We start from the raw sequence: 21,712 nt of genomic DNA, 5'->3' as shown, positions 1-21,712 counted from the left end.
TTATAGGCATATTATCAACTAAAGGTGAAGACATAATAAAAAAAAATTCCAGCCATGAAAAGTCCCCCCAAAATCCTCCCCAACATTCTTTCCCAGAAAGTTGCTACAGAGTGTTCTCCATAAAAACAAGGGCATAAAGCATGAAAAACAAACACAGGACTACAGGCAATAGGAAATCTAACAATGGCAGTAAAACAACTCCCAGAACGAAAAGGGAAATTTTAGGATGCAGATGTGAAACTTGTCTTCTAGATTGGAATAGATAATCTGTGAGAGAGGCTTCCCTAATAAATTAGTAACATTCCCATTGCTTCCGGTAGTCCTATGAGGAAATCAGACAAGTGGTACTGAATGGATTAGTGACAAGAACCTAAAAAAGGCCACTCTAGGGGAAAACAAAAACTTGTACAGGAAAAGTGATTACACTGTATTAACTATAAGACTCAGCTTCTAGGGGTGCCGGGGTGGCTCAGCGAGTTAAGCCTCCAACTTCAGCTCAGGTCATGATCTCACAGCTTGTGACTTTGAGCCCCATGTCGGGGCTCTGTGCTAACTCAGACCCTGGAGGCTGCTTCAGATTCTGTGTCTCCCTCTCTCTCTGCCCCTCCCCTGCTCATGCTCTCTCTCTCTCAAAAATAAATAAACATTTAAAAAATTAATTAAAATAAAAGACTCAGCTTTTAAATACTCTATCATCTTACCAAAATTAAGACCCAATTATACAGTTAAGGTGGCAGGTTAAGGTCTGTGTATGGTAAAAGTTGAAGACAACTAGAACTACAACTCATTTTACACTATGGGGAGTCAAGAGCTGAAAGCCGGGAAGGGCCAAGTAGTTATACAAATGTGTAATTATTCAGCTACATACAAATATTCCAACAGAAGAACAGAGTGTAGCAGTATCAGGAAAGGGAGAGATGGTGGTGGGAAACCAATTTGTTACAAGCCTTGCTGAATCACAGGACTCCTTACTATGCACACATACAGCCCTGATTTTAAAAACTTGTAAGATTTTACTTTTTCAGTAATCTATATACACAGTGTGGGGCTTGAACTTACAACACAGAGATCAAGAATTACTGAGCCAGCCAGGCGCCCCTAAACATTTTTTGTTTAAAAAAGGCAATGGGGCAGCTGGGTGGTTCAGTCGGTTAAGCATCTGACTTCAGCTCATGTCATGATTTCAAGGTTGAGCTTGAGCCCCGCATCGGGCTCTCTGCTGTCATTGCAGAGCCCACTTGGGATCCTGTCTCCCTCTCAAAAGTAAATGAACATTAAAAAAAAAAAAAAAAGGCAACATACCTAAGTGGCCAGTCAGGTTAAGCATCCAACTCTTGGTTTTGGCTCAGGTCATGATCTTGCTGTTCATGAGTTCAAGCTCCACACTATGCTGACTGTGAGGAGCCTGCTTGGGATTCTCTCTCCCTTTCTCTTTGCTCCTACCACTCCCTCTCAATAAATAAACTTAAAAAAAAAAAAAAAAAAAAAAAAAAGGCAACATCAAGTGACGGGATGGCTCAGTCAACTGGACATTCTGACTCTTCAACTCAGGTCATGGGCATGCAGCCTGCTTGAGATTCTGCCCCCCAACCCCCACTTCTTCCCCACTTGCTCTCTTGAAAAAAAAAAAGCCAATATCTATTCTCAAGAAACAGGACAAGGTTCTCCCAACCATGTATCCCTGGCCCATATCAGACATTACTCTACATGGAAATACAAACTCCCTCTGGTCTCTTCCTAGCTCTTAGGGTTCCTCTTCCCCAGACCTGGCTGCTCTTCCTAGAGAAGCACATCCTTGATTCAAGTATTTTCTCCACTGTTTTCTCCTAAGCCAAGGGGGAAACATTGAGAAGGGTTACTATTCTCCATTTTATCACAGGGAAGATAGGATCTGGGCTTGTGTGAGGTCATATAGCACCAGGAAAGGAAGCCAATACCAAAATGCAGGAGGGTTTCCTCCAAAACCTTCAGTTCAGAGATTAATGCTAGATTCCCCTTTAACATACATACCTTCTTCCCTCCTCCCTCAAAAAGTTACAAGGCTACTTTCAGGCAGCCCCAAAGGCTAAACTGATGTCCATTCTCTAACACGTAATACTGGGAAAAGATATGGTTCCCCAGGCAGATTCTACCATCTGTAAAAGAATGATAAGACCTGTTCAAAGAAATCTTGAGGATTAAAGGTGCATAAAAAGCTGAACACAGTTCCCGACCTTAAATGGTGAACACAGACTAAGCCATTCTATGGCATGTATCCAACCAGTGATCTAATCTGTCTCAGGCGTAGGTCAAGCAGGTGTAACTTCATCTGGTACAGGGTAGCTTCTCAAAAGCATCCTCCTAAAACTTAACTCTCAGGGCAAGAGCCATCTACGTAGTTTGCAAAGCAACGTACTTTTCGTTAAGTTTTCTGATCAAGGGTAAAAGAGATAATGGGTCAAAACTCAGAACAGAGAGAATTTTTAAATAAGCTGAGCTCCATAAACCCCATCTGTCGTAGCATCCTTCATAATAGCAAAGCTAGGAATCATCTAAATAAGAATTTGGTAAAATAGTCTTTCCAAACAGGAAAACTTTGTGGCTGTCAAACAATGAGTAGATTTATACATACTAATGTAGAAGTGTCTAGGCTGTGCTATTAAAAGGAAAAATGGGGGTACCTGGGTGGTTCAGTAGGTTAAGCAACATATTCTTGATTTCAGCTCAGGTCATGTCACAGTTGAGGAGTTTGAGCCTTGTGTCTGGCTCTGCACTGACAGCCCAGAGCCTGCTTAAGATTCTCTTTCCCCCTCTCCCCAACATGCACTAGCAAATGCCTCCCCCTCCTCAAAACAAATAAATAACCTTTTTAAAAAACGGAGAAAAAAGTTAAAATGTCAAATAGTTATAACAATGCCTATGGAGTTATGTCATGTATATTCTGGGATCACAAGAAACTTAACAGGAAGGAGTGGGGAAGTTTAAGTTGGTCAGTAGTTCTCATTTAAGACATTCACACTCTCCTAAGAATGGCATAGGGTTAACTGATTTGGAGCCCAGATGCTTCAAATATGAACAAAAACCATGAGAACAAAATTTTCTAAAAAGTGTAGGCTTTTTTATTCAGTTAAGAGGTAGACAGATGAACATGGAAGGCTGTCCCATCTAACTTGCCCAAAGTTCATATTCCACTTCATTCATCCATCCCACAATGCCAGAAATCTTAAAGAAATAACCAAGACTGCCAGAAGGCTTTTTCTTCCTACTTCTTTTTAGCAATAATAGTCAATGAATTGCTTGCAAAGAAGTTACTACTTAAATCTTCACTGTGTCCAAAGAACCTCATCCCTATAAGAAGTTCCCACATATGCCAAGGAACCTGCCACTACCGGACAGGAGGGCAGAGTACAAATGGCTCTATTTCTCTAAGAGACTACAAGGGAAGCTTCAGTTATGTTTCTGTTGTTAAGTCCCTGTGCATGTTAGGGCAGAAGCTGGTGAAACTACCAAAGCAGAGCACACTGGTCAAATGGCTCTGAATGGTTTAAAAAAAAAAAAAAAAAAAAATCACAAGTTATCTTCAGAGACGTTAAAACATAATGGAATTGAAGGCTGATACAAAAAGTAGAGAATTATGTACAGGAATTCACAGCCCAGAAGGAAAAGGGACCTTAATAGGAACCAGTGGAAACCTGGCTATTTTACATAGCTAATTTTGAGACAAGTCATATTTAGCACAAAAGCAATTATAGCACAAGTAACACTTCCCTCCCACAGCTCCCAAACTAAAAAAGACTCTTGTCAGTCTTCTGTAATACTGTGATCATTCTTCAAAGGAGCAGGAATGTGTAAGGTGGCCCCAAACATTGACAGGAAGTTTAATCTCAAACAGCTTCACACGCTGAGGATGACATATTTGAAGACTGCCATAATAGCAGCACTGATAACGCCAGAAATGGGGACTGTAACAAACCAAGCCATAAAAATGTTGCGGAAGAGTCGCCAATCAACAGCCTTTTTGGATCGGAGCCAGCCAACAGATACAACAGAACCCACCTAGCAGAGAAAGGGATCAAGGAAACTGGTTAGTAAAGGTCAAAGGCATTTTGGTAATAAACACATGATCTTATTTATGTAGGGAAGGAGCCCCAGACTGCTGGATGAGTCCGATCCCATGAAAGACCAGTTGTAATAAGATTACTAACAGAAAGACAAAGACAATATAAAAATCTAATTGTTAGGTCTGTGCTAATTGGGGTAAAATTGGAAAACACTTCCTTTTTCTCTTCTGAGCTACTGGAATTTAATCAACTACTTTAATAAGGAACTGCTATTTAATAATATTGAACTACTTTGGGTTCCTGGGTGGCTCAGTTGGTTAAGCGTCCAACTCAATCTTGGCCTCAGGTCATGATCTTGCAGTCTTTGAGTCTGAGTCCCTTGCTGGGCTCTGCACTGGCAGCACAGAACCCGCTTTGGATTCTGTTCCCCCACCCCCCACCACAAAGTAAATAAACTTAAATTAAAAAAAAAAAAATGTGTGTATATATATACATACACACACACACGTATGTATATAGAACTACTTTAATAAGTTTTAGGTTTTCCAAATATCATTTCAGAGGGAGGCAGATATGACCTCATAGCCAGTCACCTGGAGATATCCTGGATGACTGATAAACTCTACCTTTTTAAGATCAACGAACTTAAACTGCCTTAAAGAAGCAGTTTCGTCCTCTTCCCACAGTTAATGCATGGCCATCAAACAAAGTTAGAATTCAACAAGTTTCTCCATACTTCAATTCGGAGAGGCTCTGGATATCGTCTTTCTATAAATATACTGCCCTTCAACCCTTCAACAAGCCTCACGGACTTGCTAAGTAATACCAAAAGGGCTTTTACATCATCTGGGGAAAACATACATCATTTGCTTACGTAAGAGTACTAGACCCAAAAAATTATAACACGTAAGCCTTTACATTCTTACAGTCACTTGTCCTAAACTTGTGAACTCTTCAAGACTCCCAACTATATAAAACTTTCTAAACCACAGTTTCACACTTAACAAAAACCCTCTCCGTATTACTAGAGCCATTCAATAGACCCAATATGTTTACTTTACTTACTTTACAATGTGTTGTACTGATGGGAAGACCAATATTTGACGCAATTACCACAGTGAGGGCAGATGCCAGTTCAATACTGAAGCCACTGTAAATATAAGAAGATTACTTGTCAAGAATAAAAATTGATTTTTTAATAAGCTAACATTACCTCAAAGTTAACACAATCTTACTGTGCTCTACTCTATGACAAAACCTTCAATAACAATCTTTAATTTGCTACAGCTCCTGAAATATACTCTAAATCAGGCTCTCGGGGTGCCCAGGTGGCTCAGTTGGTTCTGTTTGCCATCAGCTCAGGTCATGATCTCAGTTTGTAAGTTCAAGCCCTGCATCAGGCTTGCTGTGCCAGCACAGAGCAAGCCTGCTTTGGATCTTCTGTTCCCCTCTCTCTGTTCCTCCCCCACTCACACTCAAAAATAAATATTTAAAAAAATTTTTTTTCAATAGATAAATACATGAGGCTCTCTTCCCTCTTCTCTAACGTTTTGAGGTGTAAGGTTTTCTGGTAGCCCATTATTACAGTTTGCACTTTTATTTTGAATAATTTAATAAACCTCAGTCTCAGCTCCCAAGACAAATGAAGGATAAGTATACACAGCTATTCACTCCACACACACCCTTCTCAGAAAAGTTATACTAAGAAGCCACTGGAGATGAATATTTGACCAAAATTATGTTTAAGGGCCAGACAATACGTAAAATCTAAAAGTTCACACACTGAGAGTTATCAGGAACTTATACAAGCTTGAGTTACTTTAGCTGAAGAGTTGTGTGGTAACACTACCTGGTACTACGCACCTTAAGAAAATGAGCATTAGCCTTTCTAAGACCTGCTTTACCAACTTACCTAGAAGGTGTGATCGGTGTCAGATCTTTCCCCATGGTCTGGATAACTCTCCTTCCCCAAACCCACAGACCAATACAAATACCAACTCCACCATAGAGCAGAAGCCATATCGGTGTTGCCACTTTTGAAGAAACATCTCCCGTGTCATAAACCAGATACAAAGCAACTAGAGGACCAATGGCATTGCTGAAAAAAAGAAGATAAAGATGATTTTTCAGGCAGAACTAGAAGAATTCGGAAAGACCCGATTTGCTAAATGACCTACTAGATTATTCAAAGCAAAGCTGTTAAGCTCATCTGAAATGAAATAAACAGAACACACAGAAGAAAGTAAAAGCTGCTCTTCAGAGAAGAATCCCATGCATTTGGTGGCCTATCTTCCAACAGGAAACCTAAAACAACTCAGATTCCCATGGCCAGTTTACAAACCACAGAACTCAGGCAAACAACCTACAAACTCATTCCCTAGGGGCAGTGATTAAGTTTTTCATCTTACGTTCAGAGAATTTACTATCAAAGAACTGGATCCTATCTAAGCAGACAACACCATTCTTTGTAATCTCTCTAAAGAAAAAAACTTTACTGCCTGTTTTATTAAGTCAATAACTCCTCACTTCATCCTTTCTAGATTTAGTGTCCAATGGGATGGTATGAGCAGCACAATCACAAGCAGAGCCTTATAAAATGGATAAGGTGATATAAAAATAGAAAGAGTGGTAGGAGTGCTTGGGTGGCTTAGTTAAGTGTCCAGCTCTTTTTTTTTTAATCAAAAAATTTTAAATGTTTTTATTTACTTTTGAGACAGAGAGTGGGGGCGGGGCAAGGAGAGAGGGAGACACAGAATCTGAAGCAGGCTCCAGGCTCTGAGCTGTCAGCACGGAGCCTGACGCAGGGCTCACACCCACAGACCACAAGATCATGACTGCTGAAGGCAGACACTCAACTGAGCCACCCAGGAGCCCCTAAGTGTCTGACTCTTGATTTTGGCTCAGGTCATGATTTCACAGTTCCTGAGTTTGAGTTCTGCGTCAGGCTCTGCGCCCTGACCGCCAAGAAGCCTGCTTGGGATTCTCCCTCTCCCTGGCCTTCCCCTGCATGTGCTTGCAAAAGAAAGAGGAAAGAAAAAAAAGCAAGAGCGAAGCTGAGATTCCGAGTCAACTGACCTGACATCATTTCCACCATGAGCAAATGACCCAAAGCAGGCTGTGAGGATCTGCAGGAACTGGAAGAGCAGAGACACCTCTGGTTTATCCTGGTCACACCATTCTTCTAAAGAGCTGCTACTTCCTTTTCTGTCACCCAGACCCATCTCTGCCTTGACACTCATGTCCATCTCGGATGCCGAGTGAATATCAGACACAGCATTGCAGTAACTGGTGTAACTATCCATTCGAATTCGCTTCTTGCTCTCTGCATTAGGCCATGTCAGCTTCTCCATTTCTTCCCCTTTCTGTTCACCTTCTTTGGCACGGAACGAATCCAGAGGCATGCCACAAATTGCCATGGTGTAGGAAGTATAGCTATTATTGCGCCTCAAGGGTTTGTCGCCAGAGTCTCCCATGCAGTCTCCCACCTTGGCAAGATGTAATTTATGGAGCAGCTCTTTGTATAAGCCAGAATCTTTATGCACGGTGTGATACTGATAGTGGCCACTGGAGTTTATCTGGTTACTGACGGCTTGATTGAACTGAACGAGGTTCCCATTAGGCAGCTGCACTGCCCCTGGCCAAGACCAAAAACAGTCACATTAAATACAAAGAGCATCAGCTGCAAACAGTGAGCCTCCTCACCAGTATAGAGAACAAAGTAAAACTCTTATTTTCCCCACTGAAGAAACCCCACTCACCATTCATGGCGCTGTCGATGCTGGTTTCCTCTTTCAGGTCCACGCTGGGAAGCCTCTCTCGCTCGGGAGCTTCCTCCAAGTCTCCAAGTTTGAATGAGACTGTTCTCTCCTCCACCACAGCCCGGAGAGGCACAGTGGCAGATCCTACCTCAGAAACGGGATTCCTGGCTTCAATATCACTGAGAGACAACTTTGTTTCTTCGTGGTCTTCTTTCAGGCTATTCTTTTTTTCCATTAAGGGACTTTCAGAAGGACTAGACTTTATTTCTCCTAGGGAAAAAAAGGGTATTTTTTTGTTTGGTTTCGACCAAACTAACTTGTTCTACATTTCCCCTTTCCCCTCATCTCAAAAATGTATCTCAGGGGCACCTGGGTGGCTCAGTCAGTTAAGCGTCTGACTTTGGCTCAGGTCATGATCTCATAGATCACAGGTTCGAGCCCTGCCTTGGCTCTGCTGACAGCTAGCTCAGAGCCTGGAGCCTGCTTTGAATTCTGTGTCTCCCTCCCTCTCTGACTCTCCCCTGCTCATGCTCTCTGTCTCTCTCAGAAATACATTTAAAAAAAAAAAAAATCAAAAATATATTTCAGTGAAATTTCTGGATAATATTCCTATCTACTTCATTTGTCAGATCTCCTATCTTTCCTTTGTGAAGAAATCAGTAATGCTTTAGGCGTCACAAGCTTTTTCAGTAAAGGACCAGACAGTAAAATATTTTTTTAGGCTTTGCGGGCTCTGTTGTGTATTCTCGTCCTTTACAAGACAAAGGTTTTTGTTTTACAAGGGTAAAAACCATTCTTAGCTCCAGCTGACAGACTGAAAATTTAGACTGCATCTAGTTCATGTTCTTTTTAAAAAAGAAATGCCCCCAAATTTCAGTCCAGGAGTTCAAATAGAGCAACAGAGCTCAATGAAAGCAACTAAAGATGACAACTTAAATTCCCACCTCTGTGAAAGAGATGTGCCTTATGGCTCTACCTTATGGCTCTAAATGCCATGACGAGGCAGCTTCGCTTCTGCCCATCCTACCAATGCCCACCCAGTATGTTTACATGTTCATTCAGACATCACAACCAGGCTACAGACTAGGACGTAAAACATTAGCAAGACTTGTCTCATCTTCTCCCAGACTGGGGGAAAAACGAGGTCAGAAAGTCGTGCAAGCCTCGTTCCCACTGTGCGCTCGGCACAACCAGACTAGCACATGCCAGAACCTCTCAGAGGCGTCTCCGTGCAGCTGCATGACGCAGCACTCTTCCTAAGGCCTCTGCAGTCTGCATCCATCCACTTCCGAACAATAAACTTGAAATCACTAACCAAGCATTTGCAGATATAAAGGGCAGAAAAGATTACTTTAAGAGCTCTTATCCACTAAGGAAATGAATACAAGATTTAAATTTAAAACTGATGCTAACCAAAATTTATTGTATTTAATTATTCTCTACTACTGTGTGATAGTAATGATCTAAATGATTCCTTCACATTAACACTGGAAAATGTCTACTTCTAGAATCTGTGCTATAATTTTGAGAATTAACCAAATCTAAAATCAGATATAAATACATGACTTAGCTTTGCAGGTCTAAATCTGAAATTATACACAAAGTTCAGATAAATGTTTCTCCTTGAAAATATTTTGTACCTACTTTTTATTTTACAATAAGACCTCTTCACACCTCCCAATTAATAATGTAAGATACATCTCTGTATATTTCTGCCACAAGCAACAGATGTCTAACTACAGTAAATTAAATACATTAAATGCTCAGTTTGCAGGGTGCTTGAGTGGCTCGGCTGAGCACCCGACTTCGGCTCAGGTCATGATCTCGGTTTGTTGAGTTCAAGCCCCACGTTGGTCTCTGTGCTGATAGTTCAGAGCCTGGAGCCTGCTCCAGATCTGTCTCCCTCTTCACCCCTCCCCCATTTGCGCTCTGTCTCTCTCTCAAACATAAATAAAACATTAAAAATAATTTTTTAATGCCAAGTTTGCCCCCAGCATATGTCAAAAATTTCTTATGACTAGGTCTCCAGTCATTTCAAATCAACAGAAGCATAGTTTGGACAGGCGCACCTGGGTGGCTAAGCGGATTAAGCATCCAACTTCCACTCAGATCTGCTAAGGTCGTGATCTCGCATCTGTGAGATCATGTGCATAAAGCCCAATGTCAGACTCCACGCTGGCAGTGGAGCCTGCTTGGGATTCTCACTCCCTCTCTCTCCCCTTCCCCTACTAGTGTGTGTGCGTGCACACGCTCTCTCTCAAAACAAAAAATTAAAAAATCTAGTTTGGAAGAATACACTCATATCCTGAAATCTCATTTAAACGTCTAGCTTTGCCAATCTACCCAAATAGTGAGTTTTTATACACAAGAAGTTAACAAGCACATTGCTAGTTAAAACAATCTGCTACAATTTGTTACTTACGTTCAATTTTTCTCTTCATCCTGGGACATACAAAGAACCAGACGATAAGGGCACAGAAAACTGCACATCCCACCGAGATGAGGATGGTGCCCCACAGAGGAAGTTTGTCAAAGCCCAGCACTAGGAGATAAAATGGTGCATCTTGAAAACCCCAGGGCAACAGCCCCCTACAACAACGTGTACACCCTCCTTGGGGGACTCTGGGGTTCCCCCCAAGCCAGCCCATCACCCTTTATAACTGCTGCCAGCCTTAGGTCCTCATGGTTTATTGTACTGACTACACAAATTCAGGAGAAACATCCAATGGTCAACTGAAACCCACACCTCCACCTCTGGCCCACTCTCCACTTGAGCCTGCTAGATTCAAGTCTCCCAAGCTCCTTCAAAAACTAGATTTTTTTCCCTTTCCTTGCTTAGAAGACAAGGACTACTATACTCTGAGGATCTGCAACTAGCAATGAAAAAAACGGAAGCATTGCACACCCTAGCCTCCAGGTGGTAGCTGTCACACATTTTGTTTGCACGTACAGATTTTAATGTTTAAAAAAAGGGGCCAAGAGTCACATTTGTCATACTGATGGAATTCTCTGTGGAAGTTATCGAATGTGTGCTTATCACTTAAATGCCAACAGGCTTCAAGCCACTAGGCTATACTAAGGACAGAAGCAAAGCACTACAGAATTCTATTTAAGCCTATAAGATGTTATAATTGTCTGTAGTTCATCCAAAAATAGCTTGGCTACCTGCAGTTCTTTTGCTTTATTCTGATTACTAACAAATTACTTATAAAATGGAAAATCTATTGCCCTGCCCCCAAATGATTAATATTTAAAAATCAGATATAAATGTGGTCCCTTCAAAACTAAAGTTCTACAGCGACTATCTTTCCATTTTAATTCCTATCAATTCTAACCCTGTAGTTAGTCACACAAACTAAAATATACATGAAGCTTAATCAATATCTGTCTCAGTTTAAATCTATGTTCCAAGCCAAAAATGGGAAATGAGAGAAGGGGAAATTTTTCTTATCAATGATCCACAAAGAACAGAATAAAAATATCCCACGTTCCTTTTTCAAAAATGATTAAGTTTGTTTCTAATTTCACTGAACTATGAGCTTTGCTGCTACCAGATAAAACATCAGTGCTCAGAGCATCACAGGAGACTTTTTTAGTTTAGCATGAAGAACTCAATTTAAAACATAATTGGAAATGTAGCATGCACGCTTTTCTTTGCCTGTACCATTTGGTGAGGAGTCTGGTATCCCCTAAGTAAGATCAATAATCTCATAAAGTTGTTCATTTTCTTTCCGAATTATTCCAAGAATAAAGACAAGTTTAAAAATACTTTTTTGGCCAGTGACTTATTACTTCAGTGAAGTTTAAGAACCAAGTTACAATCCATTACTCAGAAACCAATTTAGTGGGCTCCAGTGAGCATTAAAAAGAAGCTAAGAGAATTATTTGAAAAAATGAGAAAATAGCACATAGTAAAGGTAAGTAGCTTCAAAGTTCTATTCTGGTTTTCTTTCTCTTTCTCTCTCAGTTTCTACATGCATATATGTCTTGGGCAGCAACATACAGCGGATTTTTTCCAGCGGATCACAGTCAAAAGATCAAAAGCCACTGACCTGACCATCATGTCAAAAGAACCTAGACAGCAAACCTGAACTGATAAAAGCATGTACTGTCCTGACAAGTTACAAGTTAGTAATCTTTTTCAGTTGCTAAATTAAACATGGATCATAGTTTTATCCATGCTTTGCCTTAGTCCGAAAATAAAAGTAATCATTTCAATTTTTATCCTCACAAATTATTTTTCCTCTTAGCTGCATGAATTTCTTCTTCCAAGTGCACTTAGATCAGGTGTTAAAGATCCCAACTCTTCTCATTCAAGCAGATTCAGGGAAGTAAATTTAGTGCTTAAAAACAAAAGTAGCTCCATTTGGGAAAGAAAAAGGAGAATATCCAGCAAACCAGTCCTAAATGACTGCTTATTGAAGACCAAATATAACTAATTACTCTTCAGTAGTTGAGGTCAGTATCAATTCCAGTTATTTTTTAGCACAGATAGGAGAAAGGGAGGGAGAAGATCATATTATCGGTGGATCCTGTGAAGACTATAAAGAGTAAAGGTCTGTAGTGATTTAGAATCTGAGCAGGTCTCTTTGGTTGAAAAACTATCTAGGTTAACTCAGCATACACTAGCCTGCAGCCTTCTGAAATGGGCGCAGGCCAGCCACCTTCTAGGAGATTTCAGCCCTGTAAAGCAAAAAGGGGTAAATTGGGCATTTAATGCAAGTCTTATAAACAACTTTAAATTCACATTTAAATATTTTGATATATACTTACAAGGTGCTCCAGTATACATGATGGAAAAGAGGTTTATTCCAACTGTGCAGGCATAGAAAACTGGCAAAGCTCTCAAACCATTAGGAACGGGATCTGTCTATAAAAGATTAAGATCAATATCTTAAGAGGTGTTATAAAGTTATATATTAACTAACTTAAATTTAAATTTAAAAAAAAAATGGAGGGGGTGTTTAACTTATTTCCATAGAACCTTGTAAAAGGACAGGTTCAGGAATTACACAAGGCCAGTTAATGGTCTCTATAGTAGTAGGAAAAGCCCAGTTGGCCTTGCTCCTTAAAGTCTCCTTACCAAAGCTGAGCTCATTTTTTACATCTACCTGAACTTAAATTTGTGTTTGTTTTTTCGGGGGCTGGGGGGTGATATTTCTAACAAAGTTACCTATACCAGTGACTGGTAATGTCTCAAATAATCAGTTTCAACACCCAGTGTTCTAAGGTACCTGATTGTCCAGATGTAAATCTGAGCACACACCTGAGATGTACTATACATTTGTAAAGGATATCAAGAAATAGACTATGAAAAACAAACCAGACTATGAGATGTTAGGACATTTCTCACCATCCCTGCAAAGATTTCTTAAAACCGAAACATGTAGAATTACCTGCCAACAATCATTTTATCTAGGCATCAACAAATACACCATTATTAATGATTTACCGAAGAGCTAAGATAAAAATCAATTGTACACTAAGTCACCTCTTCATTCAACAGACTGTACCAAACAAACACCATTCTGGGCTCTAAAATATGGGAGAGAATGAGAAAGTTCCTGCCCTCAGAGAACTAACATTTACATTCTAATATAGAATAATGTAAAGTACCAATAAATGCTACGAAGAAAATAAAGAGGGGTAAGGAAGAGGCAGTGATGGAAGGCGGCACACTGGGAATTATCAGTGGAACAAAGACACAAACCTGTTAAGTCAACAAGCCTTGTACGTTAAGTAAGGGTACAGAAGGGGTGAGGGGAGGCAGAGAATATTCCAGACAGAGATATCAACAAATGTAAAAACGCTGAGGCAAAAACTCAAAATGTTGAAGGAATTAATTGCAAAGAGGCCAGTGTGACTGGAAATAAAAGAGTTCCACTTAGAACAAATCTGTATTAATTCTACAGGAAAACACCCAGCTTAACCACTTAAAGAGAAAACCAACTTGAATATATGGGAATGCTAAACTTTGAAGATGTTATTCCAGAGGTTTAATGCTCTCTGGATAGCAATTCAAAAGAAAATCTTGGGAAAGAAAAGAAAGATCCAAAGTGCTTCTAAAGTTGTTTTTTTTTTTTTTAATTTTTTTAATGTTTTATTTATCTCCAGGAGAGAGAGAGAGACAGCGTGAACAGGGGAGGGTCACAGAGAGAGGGAGTCACAGACTGAAACAGGCTCCAGGCTCTGAGCTGGCAGTCAGTACAGAGCCTGACGCGGGGCCTGAACCCACGAACCACAAGACCATGACCCAAGCGAAAGTCGGACGCTCAACCAACTAAGCCACCCAGGCACCCCTAAAGCTTCTTGACTAGGATAATCAACACTTGGGAAGAGGGAGACAGCGGCTAAAGATGAAAACAGAACAGAAAGGAAAGATGCCGTTCAGAATCAGTGGAGATGGGCCCTCATTGAAAAACATATCGAATTTTAGCTTCCCATGAGATACCTGGGTGGTTCAGCTGGTGAAACATCAGGACTTTTGATATGGCTCAGGTTAGGTTGTGACCCCACCAGCACTGAGATCAAGCCACAATTTGGGCTCTGTTGGGAACTGCTTGGGATTCCATCTCTCGCTCTTTCTGCCCTTCTCTCCCACTCTCTCAAAATAAATACTTTTTTAAAAAAGTGAACTTTAGCTTCCCTATCCATACATTAAATATAAATAAGTGCCACAGAGAAATGGCCAAAATAAAAGTGATAGCCTATACCTAGGAACTATTCTATACCTGGAACTGTTAAGCATCTCGGAATAACTCAACAGTGTCAGACACACTCCAAGGGCAGTCAATAAAGTCATAATAAATTCGTAAGATCCTCCCCAAAGCAAAACCCATTAGGGATGTATGTATAAACATTATGTAGGGACTTCTCTTAACAGATTTTCAAATATTATTTGGTAATATGGTATCAAATCAAACTAATTAGAGTTGAGAGGAAGTAGCCTATGTCTTATTTTTCTGTATAGTCCAATTATGTGTTCCCTGAGGTAACCAGTAATTAACTGGTAGGAGGGAAGGCAGGGCATGAAATGATACTAATGGATTATTATGAAACACAAGCTCATCGTCTAAAAAAAAAAGCGAAGTTCACAAATCTACGAAAAAGATAAAACATGAACGGTCTTCTCCCTTTTATTTCCTCCAGACTCCTCTTGGTCAAGAGATAACCAAGGCTAACAATTTCATAAAATTTTTATTACTGTATGACCCATCTAACAACACACTTGAAACTTTATCTGGAAATAATGTAAATATCTCATCATCCAGTAATGTGAGAGATTGGGGGGGAAGAGGGGGGAGTCTCCATCTTCAACCAGAATAGTTCATTGTTTACATACTGGATGTTCCGATAACCCTCTGAAAAAAACAGCTCCTCTGAGTTTGAAAAGATGTCCTAGATTTAATGTGATTCCTAACAAAAGGGAGACGGCTCAAAGACCCATTTTCTCTGACTAGCATTTAAATAGAGTAACTTTCCCTTCTCTCCTATTCCTTTTTTATTGTGCCTAGCCTTTGAGGAGAAGTAACTCACCTCCATTCTGGATTTTCCTACTAGACTACCCAACACCCTTGGAACAGACATCAGAAAACAGAAAATTTTTACAAAGCAATTTTAATGTTAATTTCCAAAACAGATCTTAGGTTGAAAAAAGCAACTTAATGGTCAAATATTCAGACTTTAACAGCCAGTACCCCCAAAGGTTACCAGCATAAGGATGTTTTGAGATTTTAAATCTAACAGTAAGCAAAACTATTCACATTCATCATCTAAAAACTCACCGACAGACTGAACACAAGTGTATGATGAGTCACAGGGAGGACAGGGGAGTTTGGAGGTTGGTAAAGAAGGTCCTCAAAATCAGTATTGGTTTGTTTTTTAATGTTTTTAATGTTTATTTGTGTGAAGAAGAGAAATACAGCGCATGAGTGGGAACAGACAGAGAGAGAGAGGAAGACACAGAATCTGAAGCAGGCTCTAGGCTCCCAAGCTGTCAGCACACAGCCTGACACAGGGCTTAAAGGGCTTGAACTCCCAGACCATGAGATCATGACCTGAGCCAAAGTCGGACGCCCAACCAACTGAGTCACCCAGTGTTTTTATTAAACACTATTCCAATCACTCTTGATCATGCTCTCATCCTCATACCTACATAAAGAAAGTATATTTACGAAGTATATTGAACTTGAGCTCTCAACTGTGGGTAGAAAAATACCTACCATGTAGTTCTGAAATGAGAGATACTGAGCACCTAAAAATCCCTCTTTGTACCTCAGAGCACCATTTCCCATCCAAGAAAGAAGACAAGTTTTATCTTATCTGGAGACACACAAAGCCTCTCCAGAATCAGAACAATCTGCTTCCCAATAAATAATCAACAAAGACTTAAAGTTTTATAAAGCAGAAATCCATAACAGAGGGTCCTATTAATTCTCCTCATTCTCTGGTATGGAGTACTCTATATGACTCTAATAAGAACACTGAAAAACCTGATCTGTGACTACCGGTGAGCTTTGAACCTAACCATCATGTTATCATATACTACAGCAGTTCTGGGGATTGGGTGGGTTGGTACTCATCAATCCTGCTTGCTAAAAAAAATACCAAACTTGGAAGTCCATTAGTAGTAACAATGAACTATTTACTCTCAAATCCTAACCAATCTATAAATGTTTCAATTTGCCAAGTATTCAAAGTATTGAGTTGCTATATTCTGTCAGACTCAGGCCATAGGAAAGAGCAATTAATGAATCAATTTACCATAATGTTTCCACACAGGTGCAAAAGGTTCCCTACAGAAGCTTACAACTAGACCAAATAAGTGGGTCTGAGTATATTCTTACCCCTTGGGACTAAGTTACCTATCTGTCTTCACTCAGATTTCTACAGTTTAGGAACATTTTACAAACTTACAATGGGCCGCTAAGAGCATTCACTTCAGAAAAAGGACAACTTTGTTTCCTAAGAAAAATGCATTTGTTCTAAATAACTCAGTCCAACGACAACATCCTTTGTCATCTTCATTTATTCTGGAGTCATAATCAGACTTCTTGATAAAAGAAATTATATTGGGCTCCTCAAAAGGGATTTTCAAATGGACAGGAAATAAAAGGACTAATTGGAATTGGGGTGGGATTTTTATTTTTTTTTGTCCAAAGGAAAAAACAAAAAAACACCTTTACGGGCTCTTTTTACCCCGTCTGGAAAATTAGAGTCAAGTCACTGTGAAAGAGAGAGTCCCCACCCACTGAAGCTTTTAGCCTGGTTATGGTAATCAGCACTACAAAAATAACTGCACAGAAACCCAAACTACTCAATTGAACTGTTAGCTAAAAAAAAAAAAAAGCATTATGTCAAGACACATTATGACTTATTGAAGCTTATAAGTCAAAATGGTTTACCTACGATGGTGATTTAGAGAAAACAGTAATCTACAAACACCTGTACAAAACCACCCTGAATAAATTTCCTTATTTTTCATTTCCAGCCTCTCCTATTTCTTGGCACATCATATATTCATTCAATTTTCCCTTCCCGAATGAGTTCTGGGTTATCAAAAACTTGCCTCTTTTAGAGAGCTCAGCAACAATACAAGAGGTGTAGCCAAACACAGACAATTTTTAATTTTCCAAGGCCACATCAATCACATCTACAAGAATGCTAGCAGTCTGAATACCACTCAGTGTGACCCATCAAAGGCCATAAAAGAGGGGAGAGAAAGGTTACCTTACGGAGGATGAATGCACGAACAAGGAAGAATAAAATTCCAGACATAATACCAGAAAGCAGTGGAGAGATGAACCAAGACATCACTGGAACAGAACACATTAAAAAGAAAAATGTCAAATGATGAAAATCAGGAGCCAAAAAACACTTTAAATTTTAGTATTCTATCTTCAAAACTTTCCATCCCTCCATTTTACACCATATATTTCACATAATGCCTGGTCGCACATGACAAGAATAAAAATTAAAAAGCCATTTAAAATTAAACATACCAATTTTTATCAGTTCAGACCACTTGACACCTTCCTGTCCCTTGGCCACAAGGGAGAAACCAATGGTTGCACCAACAATACAATGGGTTCCAGAAATGGGAAGCTTCAAAAACGAAGCCACTAGTTGCCACACAGCAGAACCTGAAACACAGGCAAGTTTTATTAAACGGCAAAATTCTCAGGAATGCAGTGCCTTCTGAGAAGAAAATCTGAAAGGGAGAGCACAAGAATGGAACTACCCGTTTGCTCACCCACCACCAAGGGGTAATAGGGAAAAAGGACTTACCAAACATAGCACTGACAGAGCCGGCCATCAACAGCTGTTGGGTAGAGTTGTACATCTCCACGTCGATCAAGCCCTTCCTGATTGTTTCGCTCACTTTAGCTCCCAGTAGGACGGAGCCCACGGTTTCAAAAATACTAGCTAGGATGCAGGCTTGCTTGAGGGTCACTACACCTGAGCCCACAGCTGTACCAAACGAATTTGCTACATCATTGGCTCCCACGGAGAATGCCAAGACAAATGCAATAATGAAGCCCAGGATCAGCATCCATAGGTAGTCCACCAATGGACCAGAAGCAGCAGTAGCAGCAATAGGACTGGTAGTCAGCGTTGCCCCGGTAAATGCCATTCTCTAGACTAGTGGTTTTTATGAATTATAAGAGAATTACTGAGCGGCTTTCAAGATGTGTAAACTGAGTATGAGGTATCAAAAATGCTATAATAAATAATATATATTATATAAAATTAAATACTGTAAACTACGGCACAGAAACCGAGCTGGGGAGTTACTGCTATACGCTGCGTATGAGCATCTGTTGTCTTGGGTTTCTTTGGCTCTGGAGGGCTAAAAGCAAGGAGAATTCCATGGCGGAGAAGAGAAAGGACGCAAGTTCATCCTGGGGGGGGGGGGGCGGGGGGGAGAGAGAAAATAACAATAGCAGCGCGCCCTTGGGAGAACCCGTGCGGCGCAGGCCACGCGGCTGGGGGCTCCGGCCTTGTCCCCTGCCCACAGCCCACCGGCCGCAGTCCCGAGCAGGGCGCGCGAGGTGGTGGGCACGTGGCGCCAGGGACCTCCTCGGCAGAGCGCGCCCAGCCGGGCAATCCCCCCCCACACCCCCGGCCGCAGCCGGCCCGCGCGCGCCCTCCCCGCGAAAACCGGAAAAGGGCTGTTCCCGCGCGCGCCGCCTGGGGACCGCCAAAAAGGCCCGCGGGCGGAATGGAGGGAGGGAGGCAGGCAGACAGTAACGAAGCCAGAATCCTGGTCCGCCGCCCGCGCCGGCCCACCTGACCGCCTCCAGCCCAACGGCGTCGGCGCCTGGTCCCGAGGCGGGGGGGGAGGAGGGGTGAAGAAAGCCTTTCCAAGGTGGCGCCACCACTCACCAGAGGAAACCAAGGGCCGAGCGGAAGACCAAACGCGCAGGCTGCGGCGGCGACACAGACGCACGCACCTGTGGTCCGTGAGCAGACGGCCTGGGGCGGAGGCTCCGGAGATGGATCGGCAGAGCTGGCGACCCACCCGAGAAGCACCCGCGGGTGCGTCAGCAGTAGAGAAGAGAAAGCACGCAGCGCGCGCCGGCAGCCATCACTCTGGCGGCCCACACCGCCGGCCGCTACTTATAGCCGGCGCCGCGACCCGCGTGACCCGCAGCGCCTCGCCCCGGCTCCGGAGCCCCGCCCCGGGGATGGCGCAGCCCACGCCGGTCCAGCGTGCCCAATCGGGTGAGCCCTTCGGCCGCGCTCATTGGCCAGACCCGCGCCTGTGGCCACGCCCCCGGCGGGGAGCTTGTCCACGTGGGGAGGGCAGACCTCCTTTGCAGCCTCGCCCTGGCGTCCGTGAAGTGTCTCGCCGCTCGGGTTAGTTACTGGAGGAGGCCGTAGAAGACCCTAGCTGTGTCTCCAAAGGTCGTCAGGCTGAGTTATAGGGGTGGCTACCAAGGTCATTCCTAGTGTCCCCTTTGCGGACCCTATTTCATAGTGGTGACCGCTTCTCCAGCCTTCTTTAAAGCCTACTTAAGACCTGCCTCGTCCAGAGGCCACACCTGGCCCAGTTCCCTCCCGTCCGTCCAGTGACGCTGCGGGGGAGCTGGAGCCCTCTGGCTCTGGATCCAGTCCTGGCACGTTGTTGCACCTGTGACTTGCCCTTGGCCAGACAGGCACTGCCCCTCGCCGGGGGAGGAGGGAGGCTCACGTGGTCGCTTTGCTCCCGCAGTCATGCACTTGGGAGAAAACAGACTGAAGAGTCACGAGAACCAGGTTGTCTCCCCGTTTATAGCGCAGAGCCTCAGGAAGGCTGTGGGTCATTAATTTCCTTGTAGTGGACCTGTGTTTTCTGCGTCGTGGCTGTGGCGCGGGGAGGAAGGACAGTGCTTCAGATTCAAATCCTGACTTCTGCTTGCTGCAGTGTGTCACCTTGAGCAAATTCCAGATCATTCAGACTGCATCGTCACGAATGTAAAACGTTAACAATCAGTATCTACCTTGTGGCAGGATTTAAATGAGTTAACGTGTCCGAATGAGACCAAAGCTCAGTAGGCACTGAACGCTGATTTCCGGTTTGCTTTTAATGTAAAAATGCCTGTTTTAGGATGTAGGAAAGAGTGAATTGGGGATGTTCTCTTTGCATCCCAGAACCTTTCTTATTCTTTTGACATGAAAATTGATTTCTGGTCTCCTACAGGGTATATAATGTAGCTTTGACATTAATAAGATTTGCTGTGCACATTTGGGGGCATTCTGTTACGCAGCTTGAGATCAAAACTAATCATGTCTGGAGATTCAAGTCGTGGTTTCTTGTCAGGGTTGTAGTGAGATTGAAGAATTTCACCAGAAATAATTAACAGACTTAGAATGTTCTGGAGCCCTCCCCACCTTTTTGCCATCTCTAGCAGCAGGACACTGAATAGCAGGAACAAAGGTGCTGTAAATCATTGCTATGTCTGGGACACCGATGGAGGCTTGAACTACACAGGAGTATCCTCTGACCTACCTCAATCACCCATCCGATGGAGTTCTATGAGTAACAGTTACAGAGTTACAAAGTTCTAGGTCCCAAGGTTATATCTGATAAAGAAAAGTGCATATCCGGGAGCAATGACCCTACAATGCAATTCTGATGTAATTCTGGCACCTTAAAATATACTCCTCCTTTCACCTTCAGTTCCTTTCAAGGTTATAAAAAAAATGAATAGAAGGACTGATCTGTTAAAGGTCCTTAGTGTTCTGCCATTTAAAACAATAATTTGGAGGAGGGGATATTCGAAATAGGTGAAGGGGATTAAGGGCACACTTAGGATGAGCACTGAGTAATGTATGTTAATTATATTTGAATTTAAAAAAAATAATAAAATTTTAAAAACATTTTTCAAAGCAGTCATTTGTAAGGGAATTGTTTAGGACTTTTTGCAGTATGTGTTTTTGTTTTGGGGGGGGTTGTTTTGTTTTCAACTTGTCCATGGGCATACTTTTGCTGGTCTGTGGTATTTGGCCCTTCACGTTGGCAGATACTTGCTGGACAACCTCTTTGTGAAGGGGTGGGGCAGCCACAGTAAGTAGTCATCAGTGAGAGAGCACAGTCCAGGCCTTTTGGGATGGGCTTGCAGAGAGTGGGAGAGCCCTGAGGCAGAGACTCAGGGAGAATTCCTCATTACAGATGAATTCTGTCAGCATCTTTAAGCTGGTCCTCTCCTTCTTAGGACAACAGAGTAGCCTCTGCCAACCAGACTGTAAGAGAGAAATGAGGGATTAGGGTGAGTCCTGGCCACCTCACCAGGGGAGAGAGCATCAATGGGATATAGTCCTTAAAGACCTGGATTTGTCTTGGTCCTGACATCTTTGTCCTCCCATAGGGGAGAAGAGGTAAGACTCTGCCTATGAGAGAATTTACAGTGCCTTGATAACTGTAAAGGAAGA

General features: G+C 42.1%; 1 protein-coding gene across 2 annotated transcripts; it reads right to left on the bottom strand.

The window, feature by feature from the left end:
* Positions 1-3,075: 3,075 nt before the first annotated feature.
* SLC20A1 (solute carrier family 20 member 1) lies at positions 3,076-19,372 on the bottom strand. 2 transcript variants are annotated; one of them, XM_039231691.1, is made up of 11 exons: positions 19,252-19,372; positions 18,086-18,699; positions 17,800-17,940; positions 17,528-17,613; positions 12,572-12,668; positions 10,221-10,340; positions 7,799-8,068; positions 7,116-7,674; positions 5,953-6,138; positions 5,106-5,190; positions 3,076-4,035 (listed from the first exon to the last, which is right to left on the bottom strand). In XM_039231691.1, the coding sequence occupies exons 2-11, from the start codon at positions 18,429-18,431 to the stop codon at positions 3,874-3,876; spliced, it is 2,052 nt and encodes a 683-aa protein (XP_039087622.1). In that variant the 5' UTR covers positions 18,432-18,699; positions 19,252-19,372; the 3' UTR covers positions 3,076-3,873. The 2 variants fall into 2 exon arrangements, with proteins under 2 accessions (XP_039087622.1, XP_039087621.1); XM_039231690.1 differs by having other exon boundaries at positions 19,184-19,366.
* Positions 19,373-21,712: the final 2,340 nt, after the last annotated feature.

Source organism: Hyaena hyaena, unplaced genomic scaffold, assembly GCF_003009895.1.
Source record: "Hyaena hyaena isolate Hyena2069 unplaced genomic scaffold, ASM300989v1 scaffold_57, whole genome shotgun sequence".
Lineage (NCBI taxonomy): Eukaryota > Metazoa > Chordata > Mammalia > Carnivora > Hyaenidae > Hyaena > Hyaena hyaena.
The sequence above is the reverse complement of the archived record's forward strand: the minus strand, read 5'-3'. Positions and strand labels throughout refer to the sequence as shown.

What these genes read in the sequence shown, in the direction of transcription:
- SLC20A1 (XM_039231691.1), bottom strand. Translation starts at nt 18,431, where the DNA reads ATGGCATTTACCGGGGCAACGCTGACTACCAGTCCTATTGCTGCTACT. An exon ending in CTCTGTCAGTGCTATGTTTG is followed by an intron (nt 17,941 to 18,085) that starts GTAAGTCCTTTT and finishes CCTGTGTTTCAG; the next exon opens with GTTCTGCTGTGTGGCAACTA. An exon ending in CATGGTGGAAATGATGTCAG is followed by an intron (nt 6,139 to 7,115) that starts GTCAGTTGACTC and finishes TCTTTTTTTCAG; the next exon opens with CAATGCCATTGGTCCTCTAG.